At 42.0% G+C, this 20,472-nt stretch overlaps 1 protein-coding gene across 4 annotated transcripts in view; it reads left to right on the plus strand.

The window, feature by feature from the left end:
* epha7 (eph receptor A7) overlaps positions 1–20,472 on the plus strand; it is a 99,237-nt gene that overhangs the window by 67,296 nt on the left and 11,469 nt on the right. The window contains exons 6-14 of one of the 4 annotated variants that reach the window (XM_023952731.2): positions 3,863–3,987; positions 4,642–4,810; positions 9,443–9,551; positions 10,953–11,008; positions 15,956–16,081; positions 16,539–16,724; positions 17,021–17,082; positions 17,289–17,498; positions 19,363–19,512. In XM_023952731.2, the coding sequence (XP_023808499.1) occupies positions 3,863–3,987; positions 4,642–4,810; positions 9,443–9,551; positions 10,953–11,008; positions 15,956–16,081; positions 16,539–16,724; positions 17,021–17,082; positions 17,289–17,498; positions 19,363–19,512 (1,193 nt within the window). Of the gene's footprint in view, positions 1–3,862; positions 3,988–4,641; positions 4,811–9,442; positions 9,588–10,952; positions 11,009–15,955; positions 16,082–16,538; positions 16,725–17,020; positions 17,083–17,288; positions 17,499–19,362; positions 19,513–20,472 lie in introns of all 4 variants that reach the window. The other 3 variants (XM_023952729.2, XM_023952730.2, XM_023952732.2) reach the window with 3 other exon arrangements.

A 20,472-nucleotide genomic window follows, 5' to 3' on the forward strand; every position in this document is an offset into this window, starting at 1 on the left:
GGCTGGAAGTCCGGGAGTGGCTGATGTGTTCTGGTCTGGGTGATATCAAGGCGGTCATTAACGGCTGTCACAGAGTGAGCGATTCCCAGGGGGGCTTTTTTTTAATTTTTATATATAGAATTAAGGCTGTGCTGGGGTCTTCATTAACAGCATCAAGAAATGGATAACGACTGCTTTCCATTCTGAAAACCACCCGCCGTGAAAGATCAGCATTTAGCCAGTGAAACACCATGTCTGATAATACTGCTCACCAATCTCATGATCACTGTGAAAAGTGAAGGCAGAGGTTCACTAGCAGCACCTCTGTTGCCTACATCTGCCACCTCTGTGACAAAAGACCAAACATTTTTTAACCTCAACCCTCCTGAAAGTGAAGGAGTCATCACAAATGTGGTCAGGGATAACTGCCTCCACACTTTTATCATCTCCATAACCTTATTTTTTTAAATTAGAATATCAAATTGCATCAGATTGCATCATGGGAACTGTAGGAGCTTGCATTATTGGAGCTTACCCCCAAACTGTGAGGGTGTAACATCAACCTAAGCTGGCCTCTGATGCAAACTTGAGCTGTTCAGTCAGTTGCTGCAGTTTTATTTTGTCTTACAGACCCAAATCTCCCTCATTCTAATAATACAGATGGTAGATTTAGGACACTTGAAGTTTTATTTTTATTATTTTTATTATTAGGTATACTTGAGTACAAGTATACTAGAGACATATACTAACTGAATACTTCTTCAGACTAATTTGGAACATTTCAAGTTTACAGTATATAGAAAAACATTTCAAGTATCCTGCCGCACTTTTAGTACAGACTTGTAGTACCCTGAAAATGGACTACTATTAGCTAAGGGGTGGAGGTCCAGACTGCAGTGTGTTATCAAGAACACCAGTGTTTTACTTCACTTTGTTTCCTGTTACTCAGAAGATCTCAAATTGTGTGACACCTCTTCTAAAAAGTCCGTCTGAAGAGCATTTGTGTTGGTGGTTCATGCAAACGGTCAGCGTCCGTGGATCAGGGGGACGGGGAGGGGTTCCTTTTTCAGCTGTCTGCTTGAAGCCATGTTGGAAGACGTTAGGCTCCTTCAACCGCTTGTTGTGACTTTGGCGGGCCGACAGCAGGTCGTTCTTGTGTTGGTGGGTGTTATGAGGGGGACGCGTCACAAAAACAGGTTTTCCTCTGAGGTCTCAGCTGTCAGAGACATTACAGCCAGGAATGCCGACGAGGCCTAATGAGCTTTTAATCCAGCCAGAGTCATTAGCGGCAGGTCATCTTAAAACAATCTGGGGTCGGGGCAGAGATGCCCTCCCACTGGGTCACTGAGGACGACGCACACGCTTCAGCAGTTCCTGCTCATCCTGGGAAAAGCTCGTTTTGAGGAATGCATGAATTCCAAACTTAAACATTGTCAATGGGAATCAAAGAAAACAAAGAGGGGATCCTTCAGCTGAGGTTCAGGATCGTCATGTTTCCAAAACAAAACCGCCTGATTAATTAGTGAAGAATCTTCCTCCCACTTTGAACACCTATAAGTTTGAGGTTAACCAAGAGGCAACACTGTGATGGTCACTGATGAAAACTGTCCTTTCCAGAGTTTTTAATGTTTTTAAAAGATAAAGTGAAGAAACCGAACCACAACAATCTTAAAATAGGAATAAATTTCTTTGCAACAATTGCAAATATTTATATATTTTTTTAATTTTGTCTTCTTTCATTTTGATCTTTGGAGGATTTCAACCGTAGTGGTCCGGGACATTTTTCCCTTTTTGTCGTTTTACAGAAATGTCTTTGTTAATTTATCCTTTTACCCCTGCTTTTTTCTAAACACAGTAAGTTCACAATGAATCTGAAACTTAAAAAAAAAAAAAAACTCAATTTCAAGTAGTAAATGTTGTCTCTTTTTTAATTCCACAAAGAGAAAAAAGAAAAGAAAAAATGAGACCAAACTGTTTTTTTTAAATGTTTTGCAAAGATCAAACATATAGACTACTGTACATAAAAATGTATAAATCCACAAATAAAGCAAAGAAAAGGCCAAAACAAAGTAAAATTGGTCTTTAAAAACATGTGACACTAAACTATATACAAAGTTACTAGGATTTATTCCATTAGAAGTTTGATTCCAACAATTATGTGTCATAATTGCTTATTTTAAACTAAATATTTCAAAGCTAAAAATCGTTTAAAACCTTCAAGTTCAATTCTGAATAAAAACGATACTAATGGGGGGGTCGGGATCATTCCTACGTCCATGTAAATGTAATGTGATTGAGTTCAGAGACCATTAAGGGTTAAGTAGGAAAGCCCAACCCACTCTAGGAGCCAGTGTTGTGTCTGCATGGATTACCCTTCAGATAGAGAGGTATTAGCAGCATAAAAACTGGAAAAAGTAGAAAATATCCCAAGAAAACTTTCAAAGTCCCTGAGAGAGACTGGACAACTATTGATTAAGTCTGGAACATTGAAGGCAAAAAGTGAGAAATGTAAGAATTGTGCTTTTCTTCTGTGATTTGAGACATTCCAGTGGCTTAGAAGTCCAGATCTGAACCAGAGACCGTTCAGAATAAAAATGTAGCTATCAATCACCCACAATAAGACACATGTTCACTTTGAATCTAATATCTGAATCGTAATGAACCTGCAGACATTTCCAATGTCGAATAAGCCAATAATTATGCTACAAGTTCAGAGAGTAACTTTTTACTGAAAAACTGTGTGAGGACTACATCTTATTTTGAGTGTAAATTCTTTCTTCCTTGACACTTTTTTTCATGAAAGTCTTAGCAGATCCTTTCAAGATCCAGGAAAGGAATCAAAGCTCGGCATCTGACGAGTTTCTTTCAGCTTAGAATTCAAGTCATCCCCAGGATGGCTTTCAAACTTACTAAGACGTCTTAATTAATAAGTTTTGCCCTGGAGAGCAGCATGAGTCATCAAGATTTCACGGCATGTTTACAGAAAGGATTTGGAGGCTGTTAAGAGTGCAGATTTGCAGTAAGCTTGCTTTTGAAAGCATCGTCTCCTCGGGGTGAGGTTGGGTAATCCAAAAAGCTCGTCTTCAGTTTTATTTTCCTTTTCCCTGCCTTCACTGGGGCCCTTAAGAAAAGTACTATAAAATGATGGTGATTATAATCAAGATGACGGCGATAATGATGCACTGTGAGGGAAGTGGGAGACGTGCAATAGGAGGAAAGCGCAGCTGTGGAAGGAGCAGCACAATATTTCTTAAAGGCTTCAAAGCCTTTTATTATTAAAGGAGGGGTCCACAGTACGAATGAATATTAAAGATAAAGATGCAATAAAAGCTGGAAATACAGGAGCCGAATGTGTCAGCTCTGGAAACTGGTTGAAACGTAACGTCGGGAATGCCGGCAGCGCAGAAGGACTGAGCGCTGGGAGCACAGTTTTAGGAGGAGACTGAATAGTTCAGAGCTCGCTGTAGAAGTCATGTCGGCTCCAGCCCCATCTGTGCACAGCTGTTAAGTTCATTAACCTTTTGTCTGCTGGAACACAGGCCTGTGCTCGTTTTTGCAAAGCTAAATGTTGTAGCACTTAATCCAGACAGGCAGACACTTGAAATGAGTCATGCAAAAAAAAAAAAAAACAGATAATTGGTGTGCATGAGTCTGGTGTCAGGAGGTGAGGTGAGCACGCCCCGCTCCCTCACAGGGGCTTTCTGCCATCAGCTCACATCTCCTTTCTCCCCTGGAAATGCTGGAATTAATTGAAGAAAAAACGATTGCTTCAGTGTTTGGCTGGGATGATTCCAGCCGTTTGCTCTGAAATGAGGAGGAAACAATAACGTGTGGGTGTTGGTGCAGGAGTGGTCCACTTAGAGCCGTGTTTCTGTCCCTGCAGCTCCATCCCAGGTCAGGGAGATCATCAACAAGAAGGTGCAGCAGCGCAGCATCCAGCTCTCCTGGCTGGAGCCCCAGCAACCCAACGGCGTCATCAAGGAATATGAAATCAAATACTACGAAAAAGTACGTTCGGTGTCTATTTATTTTTTCCCTTTCTGATTTCCGACTGCATTTTACAAAGAAGAAAAACACACAAGTTTTTATTCTGATTTAGTCAACACACACAATCTGGGGCTGCCAAAGTTAGCAGTCTGCTCTGTTATCTCCCTCCACAAAGATTACGCTGCAGCCTCCACACGTTTCCAGTCTAAACACATCAGCTTTTTCCAGCCGGCTTTAATGGAGCAACTGCAACGCTGCAAATCAAAGGCAGGGCAGCAAGGCTCTGACGCCGACCGCAGACTGGCGCTGGAATCAGTCTCCGGCGTCACGTACTGTGGCCGCGCTCTGCCCCGCTGCAAAAGCCGAAAATTGGAAACAGCGATGACAGAGGCTGGCATTCCGTCCAGACCTTTGGCTCACAAGCACGTTTAAAGATGCATCCAGCTTCCAGCATGCCTCCGTGAAGAAGACGCTTTAAGAGAGAAACCAAAATATAATAAATGAAAACACATTTTTTATTTAAAATTCACAAATGATTGATGGTGTGATTTAGATGTTCAGTGTTTAAAGGTTTTATCACTTAAAAACCCTCTGGAAGTTAGTTGTCTTTGCAGCAGCAGTTAGTTTGTCTATCTTTAATAGGTTCATAATTTAACACGCGTTTCCCTTAAACAGGACCAGAAGGACCGGATCTACTCCACCGTTAGGTCCAAGTCCACCTCTGCCACGGTAAACAACCTGAAGCCAAGCACAGCCTACGTGTTCCAGATCAGGGCTCTGACGGAGGCCGGCTACAGCAACTACAGTCCCCAGCTGGAGATCACCACCCAGGAGGAGGCCACAGGTGGGCTTCAGCACTCGGCTTCACACTTACAAGCACAATCCCATTTGAGATTAGGATGTAGCTAACTAGCCTTAAATACTTCCACAGCAAAGAACAAACACGGCAAAAATCCCACTGGCAGATTTTCTTTAATTAGAAAAAAAAAAAAAAGAAATGAATAAATAAAGAGCTGCATGGTGGCGCGGTAGTTAGCGCTCTTGCCTCATAGGAAGAAGGCTCCTGGTTCAAGTCCTGGCAGGGGGACTGGAATCAGACACACTAATAGGGGACGTAAAAAAAACATGCTTCATTGGTTTATTGGTTACTCGAAATGGCGACCTGTTCAGGATTTCCCCCGTCTTCGCCCACGAGTGCCCAGGATAGGCTCCAGCAGCCCCATGACCCCGAAAGTGACAAAACAGATTTAGATAGAAGATGAATGAATAAATAAAATCTGCCAATGGTGTATGAAAAGTGGGTTGTGTCCGAATTCCTTCACTACTCATTAAATAGTGCGTTCGCCATTTTGCAGTGCTGTTCGAATCTACAATTCAAAAATCGAAATTTCCCAGAAGTCTCTGCGAAAAACCAGTGTGCATCGATGCCACAATGCATTGTGACTGAACAATTATTGCCAAAACAGATGTATTTAAATGTTTTGTTTTTATCTTCAGAAGACAGTGGATTCATAAATGATTATCACAAAATGCTCTTATTAATTAAATTTTCACTTTGTGAAATTGATGATGTCATAATCACTGTTTTAAAAAAAAATAAAAAAAATAGTGAGCATGGTGTCCAAATTGCTTTTGAAATCCAGAGCACCAGATGAATTTACTAACGGAACACTTTATTGAAAAGATCATTTCTCTTGCAGGACAGAAAATAAGACCTTTTTTTTCTTGAAACGCGTTTTTTTTATTTTCTCTAGATTCAGTTTTTGCAGTGCACTACTTTGAACTACCGTAACTCTTCAACCGTTTACACAATCAAAATATTTCCAGTGGATTCTGATGCAGAGAAAAGTGGCTTTATGTTCAACACTAACTTGACCTCAATGCGTCACAATCAGCTGATTTATGTTGATTGTTCTCATAATTCATCACCGTGAAGTGTTGCATGTCAGCATAAAATTGCTTTTCTGTGCTGCAGAACCTGTTGGAATTGCGTTAATTTTGCAAATGGTCAAAGAGAAGCTCTGGTGTAAAAGGGTTAATCTATTGGTTAGTTTGCTTTTTAAGTAGGTAGGTTAATTCATTGTTTATTTTTGAGCCTTTCCTTAAATCTCGCCACAAAAGGACTGCAGACTTGTTTGTGCTGGACTCTACTTGGATTCCAGGGCCAGATCTGTGGTCTATGCAGAGAAACTTCTAGCACTTAAAAAAAATCAAAGCTTCAGAAATGTTAATGCATTTTAGACGAACAGAAAAACTGGTGCCTTCCCTTTTTGCAATCAATGAAATCTGCTGCGTCCAACTTTGTCTGTCATTGATTTTGTGGATCTCTTTCATCAGAGCAAACCAAATGAGATCTGTTTCGACGCCATTGTAACCTTGTGAGAGCAAAGCGGCGCGTTTGAACGACGGAGGGCTGTGTGCAGCGGTGGATCGCCGCCTCACGACTCGTCTGTGTATTCAGCATGGGAAATTGTTTGCTTTGCTTCAAAGCAGACACAAATTGCTTTGACTTTATGCTGACGAGACGTTACAGGAAGAAAATCACTAAGCACAAGGACAAGCTTGTGTAGTGTCATGAGGATAAAGTCATTTAAATCTAATCAGTTCCATTAGCTTTGAGTGTCGGAGTGTTGTTGGGAGGCCGTGGAGGAACGACGTTCTGGGACCTTCGTGCCTCAAGATCCTGAACATGGATTCACATGAAATCAGAACTGTTCAACTTTCATAAACCAAAGAATTCAAGTAAAGAAAATCTGCAGTTTGCAGAAGATTTTGCAGGAGGGTTTTATTGGGGGCTGCTCAGTGGTTTGCACCATGGCCTCACAGTTAGATGGCTTTGGTTCAATTCCCAGCTAGGCCCCTTTTGTATGGAGCCTGCATTAGATCTCTCCTCCTGCAGTTCAGAAACTGATGTCCCTAGATGTGAGTGTGCATGTGGTTGTGTGGTTGTGACACACTGACAACCTGCTTAAGGTGAACCCCACCCTCACCCTGGGATGGGCTCCAGCCACCCCATGACCCCAAAAGGGATTCATCAGCCTCTAAAACAGATGGACAGGTTGTTCTTATGCCATGACAAAAGAAATAAAATGAACCAACATACGTGTTTTTATCTGCAACACTGCTTTCTACAGGATCTAATCCTGGTGTACAGACAGTCTCAGGGGACCTACTTATATTAAAAAATGTCAGAACACTTCATGCTCCAAAGAATGTTTACAATGAAAGAGTAAGTGTGACATAATAACAATATACATATATATATATTTAAAAAGTGTTGATATAAAAACATTCAACATTTTTTAAAATATCAGTAATTGCAGTAAATCAGTCGTCAGCTGTTGATTGGTGGCCAGGGTTTTCCTGATGACCTCATGTTTTTTTTCATACAACTGTCAGTAAAGTGGCTCAAACCATTTCTCAAAGTAAGTCAAAATGCTAAATGGGGCTTTCTAACTTGACTTGCTTCTCTTCACATCTACAACTCTTCAACCTTTGGAGAAACAGGGGCTTCATTTTCACCTTTATAAGTTCATTTTCTTTCATTTTCATGTTCTTCATAGCTTTGAATTCAGCAATTGAAGTCTTGTACTTTAATGACCCATAAGAGGCTTTCTCTATACTGGCCTCCACAGACCGTACTTCAAGAGATTTTTATTTGTAACTTAAATTGATTTAGACATGCCATACATTTTATTGAAACATTTTTACTTTTCTGAGTTTTTTGTTCCCCTTGATAAATGTCCAGCTGCGTGCTGAGTTCACCTGTAGCCCTCTCCCTGTTTTCCCCAGTTTTTCTCTCATCTTTAGCTTACAGTTCATCTGACTGCTGCCTCTTTTACATTGACCCATGTTGTCAGCAGAAGCATTTCTTTTCTTCTTACTTGTCCTGTCCAACAGCTGGGCATGCAGATGAGAGCTGAAGGCCTCTTGTGTTGGACATATTTTACTTTAACAACAGGGGTTATGAATCTTCTGACAAACCAGAGGTATGTCTGAATAAACCCCTTTTGTAATCAAAGCCAAACTTTATTCATTTCAATCAAAATCTTTTGTGTTGGACCGGACGGAAAAGGAAAGGAGGGAAGAAGAGAGAGGGATGTTAGAGAGAGGGGATAGAAGGGTGATTAGGGGAAAGGGGGGGGGGGGGGGGTAAAACCATGAAGCAGCATAAAGCAACAAGTTTTTGGATGGTTATACTCATTACAGTGAGGTTCAGATGTAATACAAGTCTATATGGGTGGGGTCTGTCCAAACACACCCCCAAATGACATACCTTTGGCTCCAAAAATGTCCACATGTCAACATGTACAAAATACATTCAATCATGCAAACTATTAGTGCAATGGTGAGCTAACACCTGTGCTCAGGTGAGTGTTTATGTTCTTCTAAAATGGATGGTGGAATGTGAAAAGGAGGGAGAGTGCCCAGCCATCCCCACCCCAAGACCCCCGCTGCAGCAGCAGTGGCAGCTAGAACCCCCCAACACCCGCATGGCAGCAGAAGCATTTCTACAGGGCTAAAGTCAAGTTCAGCATCATTCCATTAAGGAAATGTTTCATTTTATCTGCTCTGCACAACTGTAAAATATATAAAAGCTGTTACTTAAATAGTCCTTCTAATCTCTGGTTAGAATTGTAGTTGATGCAGATTGAATTTTCAGAAGCCTTAGCCTTTAAATTTAAAGCCAGAAGATGCGAGTGTGGAAGAGCCGTGCAGACCTGTTTGTGGCGTTGAGAAGAGAAGAGTGGGAACTCAGCATCTTTGTTTGATGAAGGTTAAAACAAAGCCTGGTGGAAGACGTGAAGCCAAGCCATGTTATCTGATGAGGAGAAACTGTCTGCACAGAGATTTTTCCACGATAGGAAGCTTAGCTGCTCACAGGCCTTCATAAACACAGTGATGGGTTCCTTTCTTACCCTTTTCAAAAGACAAGGATTAACAAGCAGACAAACTTAGTAATTACCAACCAATGAAAGCGAACACGCTCTGGGTTTTAGCAGATTCCACTTCATCCTGTGAAAGATTTCTGGTTTTCCTGCACACTGAAGTGTCCAGCATCAGCTCAGAGGTTGATTCTTCCTCCATGGTGGTGAAGCTCCACGCTGGTCGTCTGATGGAGAGTTGTCATGTCTCCCTTCTGTGTGGGTTCAGCTGACCTAATGCTTCCTCTGTTGATGCTGGATGTTGTTCAGAGCAATCGCAGCTCCAGCCTGAATGTGTCTTTGTTTGAGATGGAGGGAAACGCCGTTGCCTTCTGGGACTATTAAGCCCACTTTCTGAAACAGTAAGCTGTGTGTGTGTGTGTGTGTGTGCTCCAAAATGGAAGCATCCTTTCTTTCTGTGGTGTCTAAGTGAGGGGATGAGGGGGGGGTTATCAATCTCCATGCTGCTCATTGGGACTTCATTACTGTCTGTACTGCAGATTGCAGCTTGCGTCGTGAAGTTGGCTCTGAGCGTGTTTCTGTCTCCTCAGCTGCGACCGTCTCCAGCGAGCAGAACCCCGTCATCATCATAGCGGTGGTGGCTGTGGCGGGGACCATCATCCTGGTCTTCATGGTGTTCGGCTTCATCATCGGGAGAAGGTACGCTCTCGCGGGCCCCATTGACTCTCCGCTCCTGTGAGTCTGCGCTTGTCAATTAGCCTTTCTGTCACTCACAGGCCTCCACGTCTGTGGAGTCGTCACACCCGCGCACACGTGCACTCATCATCACGTGGCATGCTGTTCTTGTAGGTTGTAATGCGCCATTTTCACCCCCACCCACCTCCACCCCCAACCAGCCAACCAGCTTCTAAGTTTTTTTTTTTTTTTTTAGCAGAGCCATCATTAGACAAGTAGAGAAAAAGCTCTGCATTCCAGAGTGGGAGATGCAGTTTTCTCCATCATCAGCACTCACTCAGTTCATTGACATCATCAGTCTTCCTCTGCATGAGAGGAATGCAGAGGAGGAATGATGACTAGCAGCTTTGGCTAGTTAGACGTGCTGGTCAAGAGGAATAAATACATATTATAATCCATACTATAATAAATACGATTCCAAAAGACCACTTTCATCCCCTTCTAGAAAAACAATTCTTAGTGATTGTTACCAAAATAAAATCAAGTTTTTGAGGTTTTTTTTTTGCTTGATATTGTCCGTCTTCCAAGATAAGGATTGGACTTAAACTAAATTATTGCAGAATTTATTTATTGTTCTGCTTTTCTCTCTGTCCAACATTGACATTGACATTTAAAACAACTTTTATTTGTGCCGAGAAATTCATAAATTCACATTAAAAGTTACGGTCAGTGCTACTGATATTTCTACTTGATTTCAGAAAATATAAAGAACTTTGTTTTTATTTTGATCATCATTACTTCTCATTTCTCACATAATTGAAGCTAAATGTGACACCTGTGAGATGGATGTTTTAGTGAAACACATTTTTTTGTTGTATTTATTTACCTAAGGGGCCCCTGCATGTTAAACGTGAAAGTAGCTAGAAGGATAGTTTTTTATCCACATTCCCTTGACAAATGCTTTATTAAAAGTCAGTTTAAACCAAGAAAAAAAATGTGACAGGGTCTATAAACTGCACCTCTGTGTGCACAACTATTTGAAACATTCTCATCTCCTGAATTCAGAGTGCATACGTCCAAAGGTGCATCACATGTGCTCTTTGTCATGTGCAGTAAGAACACATCCATCACTCATGGTGTCTCTCCCCTCCACCTACCATCAGCTTTCTCAGTGTCTGCTCAAAGAGCAACTTTGTGCATCAAATCAGCAGCTTGAGAGAACCGTCATCACCTCCGAATTACAGCACAGTCAATTACAGTGCATGTTTTACTTGAAATGTGACATGATTACATAGTTTGCCAGCAGCTCCTGCTGCTGCACAGCTTGCCTTCTTTGTCTTGCATTAAAATTCTTGCCATTTAGGGTGTTTATTTCGGCCGCACAATCAGTTGATTCTGGCGGTCTCTTCCTCTCCCCCCACACAGGCACTGCGGGTACAGCAAAGCCGATCAGGAGGGAGACGAGGAGCTCTACTTCCAGTGTGAGTGCCTGCACTCTCCAGCACAAACACACATGCACGGACGCAGAGATCCGCAGAAACATCCCGCCACGGAAAGGGAAGCGCGCCATCAAACTCGTTATCCTCGTTCATTTGAAGCGAGGCACCGCCGGGATCTATCGGGCAACTTCTTCTGCTGATTGGCTGGACTCCGCCTGTGGAGACGAAGAAGTCAGAAAACGTGACAGTTGCCAGAGGGGGGAGTAAATGGTTGACCGGGGTGTGAGAAGCAGTTCTTTAAAGTAGATCCTTCCACAAAGTCTGCTTTAGTGAGTCTCTGCACTCTGTTCCCTATCAAAGGCTTATCAGTTTTGTAGGTTTTTTTACTGATTTACCCCATAATGATGCCCCCGGAGAAGCATCTGCAGGCAGTGCATTTGCCATCATCCAGGCTGTAGGCAAAATGATAAAGACAAGGGGTTCAGGCCTGTGTCTGACTGATGCACCTCAGCTGCTGGCAGGTCCCAGCTGCTGCAGAGCAGACAAACGAGGCCGGCGCTCAGTTATGAGGCAGAAGCAGGCACAGCGCGGCAAATGATGAGGGGTTGTCAGGGCGACACAGGAGGTTGGAATGTAAGGCCATTTTCTTCATCAGATTAGCTGAAGTTTTGGAAGCAGAGAGAAAACTGCAGGAGTGGGTTTTCATGGATCGTGTGTCTGCTGGTGGACGGTCCAGATGAGTGTGAGCCCCCCCCTCCTCTGTGGGACGCTTTGACCCATTTGTTAGATTTTCTGTAGAAGCTCAGTATTCTACAAATTCTCCCTTTCAGATCCTCTTCCTGTTCATTAGCATCCTTTCAACTCATTCAGCCTGTTTGGATTTTTAAAATCTTCCCAAAATGTCTGCAGTGACTCTTAGTTTTTGAAAAATCAGATTGTTGTATGCTTTTTGGAAAAGAATTCTAAAACTTTGTGCTCTTTTGGAGTTAAAAAATTTAACTAACTTTTAACTAGAAATATCATTAAGATTTGTAACAAGCCAGCAGATGTTTGGCTGTTTCCCTTGTACAAAGTTAAAGCTCACGTTTTGTTTTACTTAGTTAAATGCTTTATATAAATGATCAATTCACCTTAAATTTTTTAGCATTTTTAAACGTATAATTATCTGCTTTTATTCTTTTCTTGGCCTGTACTGTTAGCTGCATTCACACCAAAGCTGATTGGCTTGGCAGTTTTAATGCCAAATTAATGTTCAGACACGATCAGCGGTCCTGCAGCGAGATTTAAACGTCAGTGCTATTGGGCTTCGGGACAACGTTGTGTGACACGGTGAAATATTGCACCAGTACATAATGACAGGAACCAAAGAGACTGTACTTGTACTGTGGACCCAAAGTCCCAAGCCCAGCTTTAAAAACAACCCAACACCTCCAACAAACCTTTCACCTGGTTTTACACAGTCAGACTAGTTTTCCCCCCAGACTTATCCATGATGCTCATCGGTGGTCTCGTCTGCTTTCGAGTTCAGAGACGTTGTGCTCCACAGCACCTCATGCATGCTTTGCAGCACCTGGTGATGTATGACTTTGACGCAGCTGCTGGGCCTTGAAACTCACTCACTGAGCTCTCTGCACGCTGATCCCGAGCTGATCTGGAGGCTGCATGAAGCTCGGAGGTCTGTAGAGTCGGACTATTGAGCCTCAGAATCGTCTGACCCCACTTTCAGTTTACATGACATAACATTCCACGCGTTCCCAATCACTCTCCCCAATGTCATATTTCTTAGCATGAACATTTCAAACTGCGCTGGCTGTCATGATGACATCCTTTTACGGTTGCACCGGAGTTCACTGAACTGCAGAGAGGGGTCTGTTCTTTTACAGACGTTAGTAGGGCCAGTCTTCATGATTTACACACCTATGGAACTCCTGAATTTAGTTATTTAATTGTATGAATGTTTGACTGTATAGTTTACTTCTGGGATTAGCTTCAACACACATTTCTGCAGAAAAAGATGTTTTTTTTAGTTAGCTTTTAGGTGTCTGAAGTGGCATTTTCAGTGGAATTTAAACTGCATTTCACAAAGGTTTGTAATGCTGTGATGCATTGTTTATGTGGTGTGTTCTGCACAGCAAAGCCCCTTATCTCATCTCTAACCTTTCCCTCATGGTGACTTTTAGATATTCACAGCCCCTTCTTCTTCATTTTGTAGAAGCCCCTTGCCTCAGGCTTCAGTCTAACCACAGACCAGCCTTTTTCCTCAACCTCAATTGGCCTTTACTTTCATTATACATTGTGAATCATTTTCATGTGCAGCACAATATTGTTGGATTCATTTTCTTGCATGAAATCCTAAGTGTTTCGATGAAATAATCAGCATCTTGCCACAGACGGTTTTCTAGAAATGATTACTTCTAGCTGAAAATATGAAGGAAACGAAAATGTAGAAAAAACAAAGGAGGTGTGAATTTAGTGATTAACAAGAGCAGGCAGATGATAATGCAGGCCACAAATAAAGATATAGCTCTTGAGGAATTGCAACTCCATAAAGAAAACAAAGTTTGAAGGAATTACAATTTAGAAAAAAGAAAATGATTGGAAACTTTGCCAAAAAACAACACACCTTTCCCTTAACACAATTTTCACTTAAATGTCTGAGTCCAATAAAAGAAGGTAATAAGTTACATTTATTTCCTACCATTTACTCAACTAGAAAAACCTACCTGCAGCATAGTCTGTATTTGCACTAGAACTACTTTTTCTTTTCCATAAGTGTTACCAGAAAATATTTTAATATTGTTCTTTGCATATACAACAGTTTCCAGAATAGCTTTGTCTGCCTGGATAAGTTTTTTTTCCTGGATTTTCTTTTCCTGGAAAACTTAACTTTCAACTGCTTCAGTTGTTGAAATTGTGTCACATTTATACGTAAAACCGTTAGTGAGACTGTTTAGACGGGTCTGTTATTGGTCTAGAGTTTCCCCCCCTTTATTGTTGTGGTTATGTTCTAAAAAATAATCCGCTATAGGTGAAATCCACAAATTAGAATGTTTTAAGGCTAATAAACTTTTCTCAGACAGACATTACTTTTCTTTCTTGTTTAAACTCAGTTTAGACCCAAAAATACAATGAAGTCCAGGATTATAGAATGAAAACAAAGACGTCCTTGTTCACCTTGCAGCACATCCCGTCAGGGTTGTCATAGCAAATCAAATCAGCTTCCACTGATTCACACAGGTGGTTTGGCAGAGTTTTTACGCCGGATGCCCTTCCTGATGCAACCCTGTGTTTTCAGGCACAGTAGGGAGTAGCCCGAAGGGTCTTGTCTAGGGACCCATGCTGGTTTTTTTTTTGGCTCATTGCACCCCCTGGGAAGCAAACCCAGGTTTTCTGCAACTGAACGCATTCTGTACAGAAGACACGGCACAGAGGAGGTTGGATGACAATTGCCGCGGTTACATGGGCAGAATATCTTGATCGGATCAATAATAAATAATAAAATTCACCCGTGCACATTGGATCAGAGAACTTTTTTCCGATTAGAACAAACGTTCCCATGGCTCACACTTTCGGTCGGAATGAATCATTTGGGCATGCGCAGTAGTGTTGAAAACTCCTGGATGAGGAAATAGGTCCCGTTCTAAACAAACAGCTGCCACAGACATTTATTTTATGCAGCAGCTCAGTAACATACGAGACGATCTTCCAAACGTGCTTTTATTAATGTTATGAATAGTATGAAGCGCCTGTTCGCTCATCGTTTTATTTAATCCGTGTGATCAGTGCTGGAAGAAGGGTTAGGACAGGCTATAAACACGGGCTAACAGCCTGATGGACACAAAATCCAGGACCATAAAACGCTGCAATCTGCATCCTGGCTGCACGTAAATGTCTGGGAGTAACATCAGTCTTTATTTTGTCGGGACACAACTGTAAACACAAATCCACGTGATTGTTTGAACAGTTTCTAAGAACTGAGCGACATTTATTTCTGCTTCCCAAACTCGCTGCGTGAGCTGGCGGCTCTCCTGAGTCCTGCAGCCGCTAACCCAGAGCGGCGGGACGGCCCACAGTCTGAATTCTCCCACACATAACAAAACAAAACAAAAACGCTCACCGAACAAGCATCCTCCTCCCCTCAGACACGAAGGTATTAATCCAGCTCCTCTGCTCACTCGGGTGCCAGTGGACCGAGTGAGCGTCGGGGGGCACGAAGCGCTGCTTCCCCGCATCTCCCTCGTGAGGGGTGAAAGAGAGGGGAGAGCCAGCGGGGCGAGAGCGGAGCGGCGCTTTTCACGGTCCCGTATGCGCTCCAAAGCTTTCTCTCAGCGAAACACCGTCTATGTGTGACGTAAACCAGAGCAATAGTGACACACGATCGGAATGACCGTTTACATGCTCCACGATCGGATAAACGATCGGTAAAACCCAGCTATCTCGATCGGAAAGAAATTTTGATCCGAACGAGTCTGACCGGGGCAAAGTATTCTGAATGGCGCGTTTACATGACACATTTTCTTTCCGATCAGGCGTTCTGTCCGATTACTTTTGCCCATGTAAACGTGGCTAATGTCTACAACGGCCGTCACGTAAAGTTAAGCAGAAGCAAGCTGAGCCTTTAAGTAGAAATCATTCAAAGTTACTCTAAAGTCAGAGTGAAAGCCTTGTGAAAGTTTCCTAGAGGCCGCAAACAGCAGAAACTCCAGCAGATGGTTTCTGAGTTTAGCAGTTGAGGGTGATCTATATCAGGAAGGTCCTCTCAGTTCCAAAGAGGCTGAATGTATAAACAGCACCAAACACGGGTTCCTCAAACCTTTGCTTCCACTATTGTACAGACTTTTCTTAAGTGAAACAGCTCTTTGACACAGGCTGCTGACTGGTCAGCTCTGTCTGAACTGTGCTGCTCTCAGAAATGGTTTGCTGTCAGATGCCTGCTTGTGCACAGCGTGCATGTTTAATCATTACAGTAATCCTCTTACCTTTCTACAGTTAAATTTCCAGGCACCAAAACCTACATTGACCCTGAAACCTACGAGGACCCGAACAGGGCTGTCCATCAATTTGCCAAAGAGTTGGACGCCTCCTGCATCAAAATCGAGCGCGTCATTGGAGCAGGTGAGCCTGTCCCGGGATGCTTGGCTCCTTTCCTTTCAGTTTGTGCAGGCTCTCATACATCATGCTGACAGCTAAATATTTGCACCTTGAAATGGGGACACAGCTTTATGCATCTTATATTGATAAAGCAATCGCATAGAGGGGAAAAGGTTCATTGCAATTAATGTGTGCTGGTGGAGGCAGTCAAAAAGACACACAGAGCTGGAAAACTGCTGCAACATGAGTTTTACAGAGGCGGTCAATGACAGTATCTATGCATCTCCAGCGTGTCTTATTATAAGTCCCGGCTCCGCTCCCCTGAGTGTAACAAGATGTTGCACTCCAGTTTGTACTGCTGCTCTGCACAGCTGCATTGTCTCAAAGTGCAGGGAGGAATTTGTCATTGCAGGTGTTTTATGATTTTTGGTGGTTTTACCTGAGGGCCCTTTATTCATGTGCGGTGTGAAAACCCCCACAGGAGAGTTCGGGGAGGTGTGCAGCGGTCGGCTGAAGCTGCCCGGAAAGCGGGAGGTTTCGGTCGCCATCAAGACCCTGAAAGTGGGCTACACGGAGAAGCAGAGGCGCGACTTCCTGTGCGAGGCTAGCATCATGGGACAGTTTGACCATCCTAATGTCGTCCACCTGGAAGGAGTCGTGACGCGAGGTGAAGCAGACATGAACACCTGAAGGGCCACAGTGAGATGGGTGGTGGAGGTGGCACTGTTAGACTGATGCTGGATCTGATTCAATTAGCTGCAGCCCCTGTTTTACATTTCCCCATTTAGACACCTTAATAAAAAGGAGCAGATGGTAACTTTTGATTAAAAGCCAATGAAACACGCAGCTAAAAATAACTTCATTTTGGCGCTGCTATTGTGTTCTGGAGTATTTTGAAGGCAAATAAAATATCTGTATTGAATTAATCATCTCATTTTTTGCTCATCCTTTTATCATCCTCAGGAAAGCCGGTCATGATTGTCATCGAGTACATGGAAAACGGCTCATTAGATGCTTTCCTCAGAGTGAGTATCACCTGGAAGTGCACAAACTCAAAGCAGCATCTCCTGTAAGTTTTCTGTGCTGGAGCGTCCCAGAGAGCCGGGAGTCTGCGGTGGGATCGAGGCGCCGCATAAATCTCATAAATCTTGTACTGGAGCTGCTGCAGTGCTGCGACCTACATTTCCCCTACGGTCAGTGAAGATGGCTGACCTGCCTGTGTTCCCAACAGAAGCACGATGGTCAGTTCACAGTCATCCAGTTGGTGGGGATGCTGCGGGGCATTGCGGCAGGAATGAGATATCTCGCAGATATGGGCTACGTCCATCGAGATCTGGCTGCACGGAACATCCTTGTCAACAGCAATCTTGTATGTAAAGTGTCGGACTTCGGCCTGTCAAGGGTGATCGAGGACGATCCCGAGGCCGTCTACACAACAACCGTAAGTCAATTAAAGAGTCGTGTCTAGATTGTCTTCCTGAGCTGCTGCTGCTGCTGCAGGAAAATGGAGCAGAAACAGCAGAGAAGACCGCAGCACTTCTGACGTGTCATACAGACAAAAAACAGTCACTGCAAAGCAGTTTAACTCTGCAGTTAAATGTGAAAACATTTATTACATGCTCACAGCTTTGCATTATTTGGCTTTCACCTGAAAAGAAATCACATTTTCAAGTGCAGATCTTCACATTTTCACATCTTTTCTCTCTTAAGAAAGTCATTCATGTCTTTATCATTATTCTTACACGCTGTGCCTTCAGAGATATTAAACTGCACAAACTGCATTTGTCTAGTTGACAAATCAGTTAATTGAACATTATATAAAAATGAATGACCTATATTATATTAGAAAAGATACACTTATTTTGGAAAAATGTGTGAAGTGCAGTGAACACAAAACCTAGTGCTTGTAGTTTATCTGAAAAAAGTGAAGGAAAAAAGATGCCTGGTTGGCTAAATATTTAATTATTTCAAGTCTTACAAATTAAAAAGCTATGAATTCTATAGCTTTAGAAAATATTTAAGATTTTCCAGTTGTAATATTTTTTAAATCAATTTATGTCAAAGGTAAAAGTGAAAGACGTCAATGTTCCAGATCTCAGTAACTGCTTCTCGCTTTGTAGAAACTGCTTCACAGTTTATTTTAATGCTTGAAAGCCATAGTGAGCCTCAAATAATAATTCTCTTATTCAATGTAAAAAGATCATTTTTAGATGAGCTTTTTGTATTAGATTTAAACACCCACTTTGAGAATCTTTTGAGTTATTTTAAAAACCTTCCCAGTGGTCTTTTATTTAGGATTTTGCTGTTTTGCGCCAAAATAAATCTAAATTAAAAAAGTGTTTTCTAGGAGATATTTTCTGCAGAGCAGCAGGAGTTTATTAAAAATTCACCTCTTAGTTGTAGGCGGTGCCTGCCCTCATTTCCTGTCATCCATCAGTTTATACTCCCGCTAGCTTACAGACCCTCACAACCCCAAACTAACATTAGCAGTACAACAAAAATGGCGAGCAATATCGAAGCTATCCAGCCGTACTGTTTAGATCCAGATTCCAGCTCAGACGAAGAAAGCAAAGATGGATCTATTTGTCTACAAGTGGATGCATCAGAATTGAGCAGAGCAGGGAGCTTGTGGCCCACTTGGCATATTTTTAATAACACAACCACAAGCTTTTTCTAATGGCATTTTTTTTGTCTGCTCCTGATTCACGACGATTAAAATGAAGAAATACTCAGAAATGCAATTATAATCTTAATTTTCTTTACTGTATATACATCATTAGAAAAAAGCTACAAGAACATGTTAAAAAAACAGCAAAAATACCATTTAGGTCTTGAAAGAATTTAACATCCCCACTATTTTAATGGAAAGGTGCAAACAGAAAGCTACCAAAATAGCATTCTGCTGAAACCAAAAAGCTGTCTGAGGGTCTAGAAACCCTACTATGTGATTTACCCTGAATGACCAACATGTTTCATACAATCATCAATTGACAAATTAATTGGCAATTAAGAATTTAACTGGCTTTTCCTTCCCAGGAAATGACTATGGGTGCCCTGAGTCACTTAAAATAATCAGCCAGCTCTGCAGTTATTAATGCTAAAATGGGAGGAAATGTGTTTTGATGCAGGGCTTTTGACTGCCCAACAGCATTTGAAATAACAATTATAACCATCATATTTTTTTTTGTCTTTTTTTGGGCTCAGTTCGATGTTTCTTTTTCTTTGTGTAGACTTCAGACACTCTTAGCTATTTATTGGCACTGTGTAAATAAATAAATGGATTGAAATGTCATTTTTCTGCACAGGGTGGCAAAATTCCTGTCCGGTGGACTGCGCCAGAAGCCATCCAGTACCGGAAATTCACCTCCGCAAGTGACGTGTGGAGTTACGGCATTGTCATGTGGGAGGTTATGTCCTATGGAGAAAGGCCCTATTGGGACATGTCCAATCAGGACGTAAGTCACTGTTTGCTTAGCAGGATATGCTAATATCATGACACTTGTCTATAACTACTACCATATCATTGTATCAGGGATAAGTTTAAAAATAATAATAATCGAGAAATCTGTATTGAATTGATTTTTATGTAAAATGAAATCAAATTCATTATTTATGTAAATTGAAAAAAAATTACAGCGTAGAAAAACAAACAATGATTTTCTGGTTGAAAAGTTCAGTGTTGTTCAGTTTATATTAGTGAGTTAATCAAAACTGTTTTTATAATCAAAATGTAATTCATTTTTTACTAGTAATATGATAAATAAAGCAAAGTTCAATCACACTGTAAACCAAATGGACTCCAATCAGATCTTAAACTTCTACATTGAAAATAAATGGATTGAGTATTTTGAAAGCTATAGTTTTGTCATCTGGAGTAAAGTAAAGACTATTCTACAGTAAAACGTACACACTCTGATAACCTAATTGTTGAAATGTAAAAAAAATGGATATGTAAAGCCTTAGTCACATGCACCCTTACAGAGGGGATTCTGTAGGGTTTGGGGTTTTTGGTAGAGAGTCATAGCAGCTGCATCTTAAGGGGGGGCAGGTGTGTCTTGCAGTCACCTCAAGGAATGTCATGAAAATGGAACGTACCATTGTCTAGTGAGTTGTAAGTGCAGGGTGAAGTATTTGTAAGGAGAACGGAAGATACACTCACTGATGACGTACTGGTGATGCTGTCGTACGGTGTCCTAGTGCCACACTCTAGTCGTCACTAAGCTGCTGTACTGGCCCTTTACTGACCCTGCATGAATGCTGTATGCAGAAGGTGTGCACTTGATACGTGCCTGGAAACGAGCTGTCTCCTGCAGCACGCCCGTAGAAAGAAAGTGTGCATGAAAATTTTCACTCTACAGGCTCACCAAGTGGTCTACGACCTGGATATTTATGCGGGCCACTGTCGTTCCCTATAC

The sequence above is a fragment of the Oryzias latipes genome, chromosome 24, assembly GCF_053564925.1.
Source record: "Oryzias latipes strain Hd-rR chromosome 24, Olatipes_Hd-rR_3.1".
NCBI lineage: Eukaryota > Metazoa > Chordata > Actinopteri > Beloniformes > Adrianichthyidae > Oryzias > Oryzias latipes.